Genomic DNA, 13,264 nt, shown 5'->3' with positions numbered 1-13,264 from the left:
GTAAAACTAAACACATCTAGTACGTTACGTCAATGTTTCTTACTGTTTTCTTCGGATTTCTGTACTTGTGCATAAAAATTTCACCAAGAAATACGAAAAGAGATACGCAGTGACCACAAAATAGGACTATGAAGGGAAGCGGCATGTTATTGGCGGAATACGGCTGAATTGTAAATAGTGGCATCATTGCACTAGTGGTTTCATCCAATGCCGAGTCCGATATCCCGTACGCGTAAGCTAAGTACCCGGTGGATGCCCCGTTCAACGCTAGTTCTTCGAACTGTTGTTTATACGGTGACCTTTTCTTCAACGCAAATCCAACATTCAGAAATTTCATGCAAAATTTGGTGAGTTTGAAAATTTGTTCACCCGTAGGCGTCTGCTGCTCAGCTGCTGCTTTCGCCAGACTACTCTCCAAGAAATACGCCGTATTCTGAAACAATGTTACATTTCCAAGCATCTCTGGAGTTTCTAACGTAACCATTCGATGCATCCTTTTTCTGAGGATATCCGGAACGTTAGTCATATTCACCACGTGTGGGTACAAATCCTTATCGATCATTACAAGAAGACCTGAGTCTGCGAGGTCGTCGAAATCGTTGATGTCAATTTCTTCGTGATCCAATGTGAGATCGAACAGCTCGGCGTAGAACATGCCGGTGTATCTGGTCGAAGCCAGCACCAAACAAAGAAACAAGATTCTCTCCGTTATCGTCGTAGGTAATTTTGTGACGGAGAAACTGAAGAGTACATTCGTTAGGTACATGGGACGTCTTAGCTGCGGATCGACGATTAGTAACGTCGACATAATTGAACACAGAACCACGATACAGACGCCAAAACAAAGCATTCCAAGAAATTTCCATATCGAGATCGACTTCGCTGGGCTCACAGGAATTATCAAACAGACGTCAGTTTCAAAGTCTTGGACCATGTAGTCGACGCTGTCGTCTAATTCGTGTAGGTAATTGTAGTTGTACATATGTAAGTCTGTTTCTTTCTCCCTACTTGTGTATATAATGCTAAAATTCATAAACTTAGAGAAGGTCACTAGTTGTAACCGACGAAAACCTCTCAATCCCACAGCATTCGATGATTGCAATTTAGCAATACTTTTCGTTTTATGAATGTACAAAGGCACTCGATTCATGTCTAGTAGTTTATTCGGATACCATGTAACGCCTCTCCGTGGATTAGGTATTCGACTGTACGTACGATTGAATGGATTGTACTGATGCGCGATGATCGCAACCTCCTGGCCAGGTGCGTCAGGTAGTAGAATTTCCAGGACCTCCACTCGAAGAATTTGTTTACTCCATAGGAATCGATAAAACTGTGGGACCTTGGTGTTAGCTTCATCTCCCATTTGTATCAGTAAAAGCCTTGGGTCGGTAGAACTTTCCCAGGAAACGCTTACGTCATCGAAGATCATTTTCCATACCGTGTATTGGAAATTTGAATGCGAACCAAAGATGTAAACCAAAAGACTGTCACAGCTGGTTAAATTGGCTACAGGTTTCCATACTTTTGCGGTATCTATGATATGTGTCGGTATCAACCTCGATAGTGTTCCAGAAACGGTACCGATAGTACGAGTAGAAATGTCATCATTCCTGTAGTCTCGAATCAGTATCATTGCGTCACGAGTTTTCGTTGAATTTACAATGTCGCGTATGAGATTTTGAAGTGGTAATTCGTTTCCATGATTCGACCTAAATCTATACTGTCTCGATGAAATGCTGAATATCACAATGATAGCGAATACCAATATAATCTTCATTCCAAATCACAATCTCGTGCACAGTAACTGGTTAGCTTTTTAAATTGGTCGCTTCTTTAAATATGTTACGTCTGTACAGTTGACTCACGAAATGACTTCACGATACTAACGTTTCGGTCGAACTTGCGTACGGAATTTGTGGTATCTATTCGTCGAGTAACTGGCATATATAATACATACAAAGTACAACAGGACAACTAATTTCGTAGACTGCTTCTACATATTCTCTGAAAAACAGATTGCGTATATAAAATATTCAATTACTTGTACGTAGACGTAATAGTACCTTCCATTTTCAAAATGAAATACAAATTGTCGCTGAAAATTGTAGCGGTAATAACTCATTAGCTCATAAATGTACAAAACTAATTTGGTAAGTGTTAGAGATAATTTCTCAATATAGGCATGCAGAGGAAGAAAAACCTGAAAACGAATGGCAGAAGCAACGTTAGCGATTGTAAATTTCCGTTGTAAAAAAATAATGTGAAACGAATACGTGACGTACAGGAGAAAAACAGGAGAAAAACTCACTAGTCGCCGTAATTATCCGCTAAAGTAGATCGAATTGGACTCTTCGTATAATAATATTTTTTATTTGTTTATATCTCCGCATTCTTTTACTGTTCTTATTATAACGATTTCCCATGCCATCGAGACCTCGGATTATGATTTAATTACTGAGATTATCGGTTTCAGATGTTTTTCAAAAATTTGACGTTTCAAAGGATTCAAGCGACATCAGAGTAGTAACTTTTTGCAATATAGAACAAGAAGAACAAGACAAACACAATAACTTTTGAAAGGTTGATCTTGAATATTTAACTACATATTATAAATCCCCTAAATTATATATATATTTTATTGTTTCAAAACTTCATATACATATCTTTTCTTATTATTGATTTTAAATTTTAGTAATGCATTCGTAATGATTTAGAAAGAATAAAATAGGAAGACATACAAGGTGGGCCACGCAATTTGAACACCTCGATTAACTCCTAAAATATGTATTCATGAAAAATAATTAAAAGCGAAAGTTCCATGATTCGAAGTGGTTATGCAGTGTATATGTTCCTTTTATATGTGTTTTGAAGATCTCGCTGTAACATCGTCAATTCGCTGAACATTTATTGCATTATTCTTCTATTCGATTCGATCCAGAGAACAGTGCCGCTCTTTGTGTCGCCGATGACCATTTTGACGTGAATCCTGTCGACATGGCATAAATCAAGCACGCTTTGAAGGACAGAATCTTTCACCTTTCGTTGAGGTGGTTCCGCAGAGGAATTTTATCAAGCGTATAACGATAAGTGACGAGGGAAACGCGGACGGTAAGAAAAGGACGAAGACACGGGAGGGGTGGACAAAATGTACAAAGGTTCGGCATTTTATCTCCCCCACACGCTCAGCTGCTTTAAAAAGAAGTGGAAAAGGTATGTGAACATAGTACGGGGCAAAACTGAAATATGCATGAACGGATAAATTACGAAAGGTAACGTACCCGACATCGTGTATACAATCCGTATGCACGTGTTTGAGAAAACTTGTCCATAATACAACAAAACAAATGTATTCGAAGCTATCGCACATATGTGTGATCTGTTTCGGAACACTGACTTTACATACGTGTTACGAAGATTTCTCAATCACGGTTACCATTTGTATTCCAAAGGAGGATGCTAAAAAATGGCCATCTTTGGCTTGGAAACGATAAATTCATACAGGATCGTTTTACAGGGTCACCCATAGAGGCGATACGAAAATTGTAATAAAATCTATATTTTCAGATGCTTCTTCTTTTTTTTGGAACCAATATTCATCACACTCTTATGTCATCTTTTATGCTCTAATTTCTTTTTGCTCTAATTTACATTCCACATATCCTTCAAATCCCTAGAACAAACAAACGAAGATGTACATGTTGTATGATTTGTCATTTAGGATGCAAAAGATACAACATATATTCCGAATTAAACCAGTTAATTAAGTGGAAAAGTAAAAAGTTATTACACACGTGAAATATCGACGTAATTCCATAAGTAATTGATTCACAGAAATTTCATTTGCATATAATAATGGAAAATGTACAAATGCGAGTGGGAGTAAAATAATGGAAATTGAATTTTCACGAATTTTGACGATTTCATATAGAATTATTGAAATCGAATATATTATGACTGCACAGAATTCGGAATTTGCAGTAGCAGGATTCTAGAGAATGACAAACACTTTATTGTAAAATGTAAAAATGCACATATAGTTTTGTGATATACACGCATAATTGTGTTTCGCTCTTTTATATCGATTAAAACCTCTGTTAATATTAATATTTATAATTATTAAATTTTTCAGAAATTAATGGAGGATGAAATGTAAGAAATTTAAAATTATTATCACAAACTTTAATTCGTTACGAACCTTGAATATTTTAATGATTGTAATGCTTTAAAATTAGTATTCAGTTCGTTACATAGCTACATGCGGCAGGAAGAAACGTAAGGTCATAGTACGAACGAAGCATACAGAATTTGTTGAAAAGGTTTCTGTGTATGATGTCTCTCGTTCGATACAAATTGACACGATGAGTGCGATCGCTGTTTAGGTTTTTTTTTTTACTGTTATGGACGTTCGTAATTTGCAGAATTAGAAAATATGTTGAATGCTTGAAAGATATCAATGTTCACAATTAATCAATACATATACAGGGATGGTCAAATAGATATGAAATGGCCGAATAGATATAAAATCATGTTAGAAATGGTTTATTTTTACTACGTTTATAAATACGTTTATAAATTGAACACGTTATGATTATATTACTGCAGCCCGGCACACAGGAACAGTGCTTCTCCAGGTGATATTCGGGTCTAATGTACTCTCCTTTTTTCTAAATTTTACCGTTTATTTCACAGGTAGCCGTTCTCCTTCCCCGACTGAAGAGCATAATAGTGTCCGTTTAAACCCATTATTTTCTACAGGTGTGAATTACGTCCTTATGCTGAAGCATTACGTTGCAATTGTGCCAGAAACCTGCCAGGCGTTTCATGCAGAAACGTACGTGGAAATATAATTTTCGCGAGATTATTATACGAGTCGGTCTACCTCGCCTGAATATCTCTTCCAAATGTGACGATAAAAAAATATTTTATATGGAGCTTGAACGATATGAAGGAGCCAATGCAACAAATTCATTTTTCCATCTCTTTTTTGTGGAATTTTCCAGGCCACCGATGTTTTTTCGCTCATAAAAGCATATTATTTTTTTATCGTGTTACGCAGCTGATACTTTGACAAGTAACGAATTTTTAGGAAACGCACACAGTTTATGAGAATGCTTTGTTCCATAACATAAACAATATTTTATTTCTTATATATATTCGACTGTATACTCGAATACATAAACTAGTAAGAAATTGTGTATATGTTATTTATTTAATAATTATATTCAAATTCCTTACAGATAGGTTAATTCAGTAAAACAAGTGTTAAGTTTGCAATCAACAGTTTTATTTACTAATAAAACGCTTTCACTGGTATCATGGTAATTGTCAACAGATGACTCTTATACTACTAAATTAAATAAAAGTTCGTGTCGTCGGTGACGTAGCAAAACCTGTGCAAATCTGTATTAAATCTCTGTACAAAGATAATTGTATTTCGATGAATATTGCACAACTTCGACAAATAATAGATAAAATTGACTAAATGTTAGCTTTATAGAGAAATAGCACTAACTACATTTTTTAAAGGTACATATGACTCAACGTACTAAAATTAAACACAGTCAACGTTATTTTTTGTTAGTGATTAAATTTTACAAAGTGTGATTGTTATTAGTTCTTAAACAATTCAGGAAACGTTAAAAAAATTACAGTTACCTACATTTCCATATTGCTTAAAAACCAAAGGCGTCTTAAAAACCAAAGTTCACGTCTTTTCATCATGAAAATCAAGTTAGTCATATTTTGGTACAGGGTCGTATCACAGTTTCCGCGGTCTTCAAGACAAATTATGGAACGGCTCATGTTTTGTGACATCGCATTCGTCATCGGGAAGTCGCTGACACGTGGGAATAGGTGGAACATCGCATACGCATCTCACGCAAACAGAATCATAGTCGGTCCCTTGGTTCAGTTCGTCACCCACGTGCATCATCATGTCACCGAATTTGCACATATCTTTGTCTGCAAGTTTGAAAAAACAAAACGATCGAAGTCATCAACGAAATTGTACGTTCGATAAACAGACCCACCTGAATGAACGAGAGACTTAGTACTATCGTGATTGCGAATGACAGTGTCATTCTGATTTTCTGTAAAAGAAAAATAATGTTATACGTTACTAGCTTGTTCCTAAGAAATTATTTCATTCTTTAACGAGGTAACAGTTCGTGCATTATGATTGTTATAAACTTACGACATCTGGAAAACACGCTACAATCTGTTTGCGGGTCTTCGGTGCTATAAAATACAGGCGCACAATTCCGATGTACGTCAGAAGCTCTTCGAAACAAAGGAGAACAATATGGCCGGTTCGGCTTCTTGCAGAAAGGTTCAATATTCTCACCTAAACGTGGGATTCGCGTTAGGTATTTTTATATTAGAATAATTCTGAAGAACGTACAATTTTATGTCACTCCTATAAAACATCCGTGTGATTATTTTAACATATGTATGGAAATGTCACGTTATAAATACGATATAGTATACGATTCCACATTTTTCTGTTATATTTGAGACTTAAAAATGGTTCAATTTTGAATTAACATTGATCAAATTTAAAGAGAATAATGCAAAAATACTAAATGGCACAAAGTTATAGTTACTAGTACTGCGTCTCATAAAATTTACTTTCTAAGTTTTTTTTCACTACTTTCCATAGAAAATGTATCGTAGTGTTTAATGCTGCGAATAAAATATAAAATAGAATTTATGTGTTAACCAAATGTAAAATACAAAAACAAGAATACTTGATTGCTTTTAGGTTGCCGTTACAGAATTTATAATACTTCAAATTGATTCCAACAAAATTTAAATTTATGTTAAGGATAATCTATTTATTCCGAATACGATTTCTACCGAATCTTATATTTTCTACCTTTGTATCCTTCCATGCAGTAACATTCCTTATCCGGTTCTGATTCTGGTACGAAATAGTCACCGTATGTATATGTTTTACCATCTACCTCGCACGTCGGCCTTTCTTCTTCTTTAACTAAAGAGCATAATTTATTGTGTTCGTTTAAACGTGATGTGGGTTGAATTTAATATAAAATACACGTTTGAAAAAGTCTAAACGAACGTCATATTAAATTTCATTTTTATTTTTCGGCACTTGATTTACTTTCGATTTCTAATTTCAAATAATTTTACGAAATTAGTAATATTATGCGATCTATAAAATGAAGCTACAGACATAAGTTATACAAAATACAAATTCAAGAAAGTGAAATCAGAAATAAAAATAACTAGTTAATAATGTATTAAATTATCACGATTCAATCAGTAAGTTTCAAAGTTTCCTTCAATAATGAACACATTTTTCAATGTTAGAACGTAGACAACAAAATATTTGGAAAAATCTTACGATTATATGAAAAGTGTTCTAACATTGATTAAATATGACTCGTCAAATATATTTAACCAAAAAGGGAACCAAACTGTAATCGTAATGTTCCTTAAATTATGCGCACGTGTCTGATACTTAAATATCGTGAAAAGTAAATTTAGGTCAGATTTCAAGGAGGTCCGTGAAACTGATTGAATCTTCCTTACATAACCGCTGCGTCGCGACCTTGAACAAGTGATAGGTACTTTGAATAATATGGAAATGTGAACTAATTAAAAATATATCTATACCGGGGTTACGATTGGGGAAATGTTAAATTTGAATGCTTAATTAACATTTTTTGAAACGATGTTTCTAGGGAAAATCGCGTGGTAAATATATTTCCGAAATTGATCGATGTACGAATAAATTCTCCACCTATTGTACGTAGAATATCCATCGCATGTTCGAGGTTACAATACAACGACTATGTAATTTTGACTGGTTCCTTACTTTTTTTCAACTTTATCTCACATAATGTTCCTTGTCTGACTTTCTTAAAATTGTATTTTGCGTTTATAATCTGTGTTCTATTCGTGTTTATATTTTCCTCCATTTCATAAATCAAGTCTTTTTTAATTTGAAGAACGACGTGGAACTAAAATCTAAAAATATTAATCTAATACGATGCCTGCCAAGTCCACTCTAAAATTGTACCTTAATTTTGTTTATATCTTCCACGTGTCAATTATTTTAACTGCGTCGTTAAATTATTGAAGTATTAGGAAAGGATTTTAAAAAAAAATTTTAATTTGCCGAACTGCATTTACTCACAGCATATTTCTTCTGATCCCGAGCAACAATTGTTGTGAGATGGCTTGAAACGACAATCCGGCGAAGGTGATGAAAATGGACAGTCTACCACCGCGCAATTAAAACTGGCACTGTTCATAAATTGAAATAACGTAGTGCGATATAGTCAAATTCGCTAATTAATCCACGAAAGGTGAGTTATTTCTACGTAGATATTAGAAAAAAAAAGAAGGATGATAAGAGGGAAAGGTAATAGGATAATAATAATAGACGAAGAAAATGTGGTTTTCAGAGAAATGATCAGAAAGTAGACAAAGTTCCAAGAGACAAAGTACAAGAGACGAGTCTAAGAGTTTTGGGATCGCAAGTGTTCAAAGATTTCAATGTTTAAGTTGTTAGACATGGTTCGAAACTGACGGGACGTAAACGAACGAATACTTACACGCCATCGTAACCGTCTCTGCACGAGCACGATTTATCGCAAGGATTTGCATCCTCGTCTTTCAACTTTTCGCCAATACTGTATTCGTGACCATTCACGTAACACTTGTTGGTCGACAATGCCTTCAAGGAACTACAGTCGTATTTCTCAGCACAACAATCGCCAGGATTCTTATAAACTGGTGTACAGCCTAATTCTTCGTAGTACCTCACAGGGCCTGGGCACTTTGATTTGTCGCAATCATCTTTCTCGACTAAATGGGACAGATTTTTGTAACGTTTCCAGAACATCTAAATTTCGTTTGTAACGATAATTTCAACATCACATATTTAAATATCGGATCATGAAATATTTACAAATGAAACTTTAAATATAATTATTCGCTGCAAACAAATATTGTAATTATTGAGCTCGAATGACGGTGTAAAAATGAACACAACCCATCTTTCTAACTGCCAACCATTTTTTAGTATTTATTGTAATATTTGCAATCTTGACGTAGTAGTTACTTTAGTTGCTACGATAAGTAGGAGCGAAACAAAGTTATCTACGTAACTTTTCGTCGTTCAACCTCGGTAAATTTGAATTTTTCTATTAAAGGTAGACACCACTGTTAATTATTATTTTTTTGAAGATGGAAATGGCGAAAATAAATTTTATTTAAAAAGATTATACAGGGTGTCCCGCGCAATTGGAACAGGCTGTACCTCCTAAACGTTTGAAAGTAGAAAAAGATGTTATAAATTAAATGGTATCGGTTGATGCATAACATGAACTAATTTTATGCACTTTTGTGCATCGGTGCATCAGAATAATGCAATTGCACTTTTAAACAAAAAATGAAAACCTATATTTTTGACGACACAGATCGATGCAGATTCTCGTACTGTACATAAAAGTACAAACATACTTATACCCTAAAAAAATAACTGCCTTGTGAAATAAATCACTGCCTTGTAACGAACTTTTGTAATATAGTGGAACATTCGTGTAATATTTGGTAAAACTGATTATTGTCTATTTCAATGGGAACGGTGATTCGTTAGAGGCGGTTAAAGCACATTCGTGATTTCTCATTGAAAGCTACAGGTTACATTTCATGGTTACATCTGGTATAATCATTTAATTATTTCGAACATACGTGTACGTTTGAAAGCATACATAGCAGCACGCAACTATTCAATCGATACGCTACAACGATACGAATTTTGTAACGTTAATCGCTAAAAATTAATGACTATATTATCGCTACAACTACCCTGTCCAATAATCACGAGACAATCGATTTCTCACCTTTCGGTGCGGCATAAACAGCGACAACGAACGTCAGATAGACGCACCTCTGTACGAACGAACCAGCCATTACTGAATTACTAAGAGTCTGCAGTCATCGTCGTTTCTTTTATACCTTCGATTGACTCACAGGTAAACGACGAGACATGGAGTTGGAGGGGATACCCTAGGTCACGGTTCTCGGACCAGGAGGATCCGAAGTTTACCAAATCGAGAGACGAGCGATACGCGAAGGTCATAGCTAACGCGGATGGAGGAAGAGAAAGGATAAATGCGTCGCGAAAAACGATTGCAGAAAAAGATACCGAAGAAGACGTCGATACTGGCATCATTTCGTAGATCGTTAGATTCGCGATGACGGAAGAAGATACCATTGCGCATAGGAACAATAATTCTTGGAAGTATGGTGCCAATTTTTTAAACGTTGCCGATAGTATAAGTACACTCCTCGTCAAAAAGAATGCCCAGGTGTTCTAGCTTTAATTTCTCAATGTTGAAAATAATTAAAAATGCTATAAGATCCGTCTCTTTTCTTATGTCTTGAAAATAATATTGGAAGCCATCAGGATTAGATTTTTTTTTCATGTAAAAATGGTACCCTTCTCCCTTCGTTTTTCCGATGCACTCTTTCTTTCGCAAAGCGTAAACGTTCTGCTTTGTGTTTTGTTGTTAAAGGAGGTATGTTTTGCAATTTTAGATTTTACCATTATTCGCTTCGTTGTTAACTGCGTGTTGGAAGCTACACGCAAAGTTGCTCGCTTATCGCGATCGGATAACGATGACGGCCCACCCGTACTTTTCTTTTCGCCACAATTTTCAACATTTTGTTCTAGTTCAAGAATTTGCTTCTCTCAGACTCGTTTACGATGACAGCCGACCCGTACTTTTCTTTCGCCATAACTTTCAACATTTTTTAATTAGTGTATCACTGTACGACTTCTTATTACTCTCGATATTTCCGCTACTGATAACTGTTGTTGTTCTAGTTCAAGAATTTGCTTCTTTCGGACTCGTTTCATTCATTTCCGCGTCCCAATCTTACAAATTTACGTAATATTGTACCGTAATTTTTACTCGTTGATAGATCATGAAATATCGGGTAACTTCTAAACATATTAACAGAGTTTGCTATCGTTTCGACCTTAGCATAAAACAATTTTTCTTTGCTGTATACAAGCATCTACGAGATTGCGACATATTTCGAGCAAGCCGTATATTCCGAGCTCGTAATGTTTCGATATTATACGTTACAGACGAAACATTTTACGTGCGTCGTAATGATATAATAAATGAAATAATAAAAATCTGTGTAGACAGTATTCGATGCCAAAAATCTCAGCGAAAGAAGGCGTAACGGTCGTGCAAAATTTTCAGGTCCTGTGTCGAAAACTAGGAGAACCTCGCGAGAGATGGTACTGCTTAGAGAGGAAGAAAGACGAGGAAAGGACGAAGAGGGCAATAAAGGGCAGGCTTAACGGACCATTACGCAGACCATAAAAAAGATTAAAGTTAAACCGCCATTATGCAAAATTGCATTGCTCTCTGGCTTTCTCCCTGTATCGTTATTGTACTCGTGTGCACGTACATTTCGTCGCGTGCACGTTCGCAAGGCACGAATGTTTCTGTGTCCGTGAACCCTGCTCTACGATATAAACGTGCCACGGTGTATATACGCGCGCACACGTACGCGCGATACGAGACGAAGAGCACGGTAATTCAAGGTGGAAAGATATTTCACGACGTACATCGTTAACGTTTATTTTTCATAAATTACCAGACGGGGGCCACCGCCGACTATTCATCGCTCCAGAAGCTGCGAAAAGCGGACCCCTCCCCCCCCCCCCACCACCACCACACACACTTCCCAACCCCCTGCAGCATTGGCCACGTGGACGAGAAAATAAATACACACGATTTACCAGCGCTCTAAGCAGAAACGAAAACGTATACACGGATACCGAAGCGTGCACGGAAATGTTTGATAAAAAATGAACACCTCGATTCGTGTCTCTAAGTGGCGATGAATCGTGTCGGAGACGAAATAATTTATTACGCGATTTTTACCTGATTTTGTTGAACGATTCGTTCGACGAGCGTGCGCTCGCACATTTTCCGTGCGAATTATGAATTCCGTTACCTTTGGAATTCATAATTCGTGAGCATCGGTGAATCAAAATTCAACGTTGGCTGAGCGGAGTGCGATCACGCGGGTACCTTTTGACCCTAATGACCAGCCAACTGACCGAATTAACAGAGTTCGTTCTTTGTGCGGTTAATTATTTTTATCTTTCGCGTACGCGAAGATCGCGCGTTTCGAGGTTTGTAGGATTTTTCCGTGAAATTTACAGAAATTTACAAATTTACAGTAAAACATTTTTGTTACAAGTACGCGACATATTATACAGGGTGAGGCATTTAAAACAGGTCATCTGAATAATTCGCACGCTTTTAGCGATAAAAACAAGAGCGTCGAGCAAAAGTTGTTCGATTTCGAGGGGTACGTAATGTAGCGACAATAACTTTTTTATCGGTGGAAACGTAGAGGAGATATGAACGACTACTCTGGTTTTTCGAATAGAATGCTATAGTTTCTTATACACGTTCAATTTATCCAAACAATTTATTTTCTATTATAGTCAGCCTGTGCACCCTTGAATGTCCTTCAATTACAAGTCATTTTATTCGTCTCGAAACCCTTTGTCGGAACGTGTATAAGAAACTATATCATTCTACTGTATTTTCTATTTTCTATCCGTATTTAAACTCGTACGAACAAAATACTCGTACGAACAAAATGCTCGTACTCGTAACAAAGTACTCGTAAGAACAAAATAACGACTCTGATTTACTTCCAACTTTAAAGCATTCTGTAGCTGAATATTCAGGTCAAATCGGAGAATGTATGTAGCGACTAACCTGTCATTAATGTTTCTAACACGTGGAAAATTTTAATATCGCGTGACCATCATTCAAAGCGAAGTTCTCGTGCATAGAACTTCGAATTCATAAACAAAATTGGACGATTGTCGCGTTCATTTTTCATCTGCTCATTAAAACTCTTATTCTTCGATCTGAAATCTCATTTCCATACGTTGTACGTTCAATTCAAATTACAGCGTGACAAACATTCGTGATTAAAACAATGATGAATTGCTCGACAAGTTGAATGGAATTTAGAAACAATTTATCATAAACTTGTTAGTCCGATAGTATTGAAATAATGTCAAGTAAAGTGATTTTAGAGCGTAACGACTTCAAATAATCAATATAATTTAATCTTCGGTGTTTGTTAGATGCAATAAAATTATTTCAGCGGTGATTGAAAAGGATTCTCCACTTATCGCGACGCAGATCAGCACGTAATGATCTTTGCTCTCATTTTTATTTGC

The 13,264-nt window shown here is 36.0% G+C and overlaps 2 protein-coding genes across 3 annotated transcripts in view; both read right to left on the bottom strand.

Annotated features, from left to right (window-relative positions):
• Positions 1 to 13,264, bottom strand: part of LOC128872516 (uncharacterized) — a 219,769-nt gene that overhangs the window by 67,673 nt on the left and 138,832 nt on the right. The window lies entirely within an intron of this gene.
• Positions 5,266 to 9,990, bottom strand: LOC128872568 (kielin/chordin-like protein). Its single transcript, XM_054115403.1, has 7 exons — positions 9,876 to 9,990; positions 8,583 to 8,835; positions 8,162 to 8,271; positions 6,878 to 6,994; positions 6,197 to 6,346; positions 6,033 to 6,092; positions 5,266 to 5,964 (listed from the first exon to the last, which is right to left on the bottom strand). The coding sequence occupies exons 1-7, from the start codon at positions 9,943 to 9,945 to the stop codon at positions 5,780 to 5,782; spliced, it is 945 nt and encodes a 314-aa protein (XP_053971378.1). The 5' UTR covers positions 9,946 to 9,990; the 3' UTR covers positions 5,266 to 5,779.

This window comes from Hylaeus volcanicus, chromosome 1, assembly GCF_026283585.1.
Source record: "Hylaeus volcanicus isolate JK05 chromosome 1, UHH_iyHylVolc1.0_haploid, whole genome shotgun sequence".
Lineage (NCBI taxonomy): Eukaryota > Metazoa > Arthropoda > Insecta > Hymenoptera > Colletidae > Hylaeus > Hylaeus volcanicus.
Note: the sequence above shows the minus strand (reverse complement) of the source record. Positions and strands in the feature narration are given on the sequence as shown.

What these genes read in the sequence shown, in the direction of transcription:
- LOC128872568 (XM_054115403.1), bottom strand. Translation starts at nt 9,945, where the DNA reads ATGGCTGGTTCGTTCGTACAGAGGTGCGTCTATCTGACGTTCGTTGTC. An exon ending in AGAGACGGTTACGATGGCGT is followed by an intron (nt 8,272 to 8,582) that starts GTAAGTATTCGT and finishes ATTTATGAACAG; the next exon opens with TGCCAGTTTTAATTGCGCGG. An exon ending in CTGCATGGAAGGATACAAAG is followed by an intron (nt 6,347 to 6,877) that starts GTAGAAAATATA and finishes TCCCACGTTTAG; the next exon opens with GTGAGAATATTGAACCTTTC.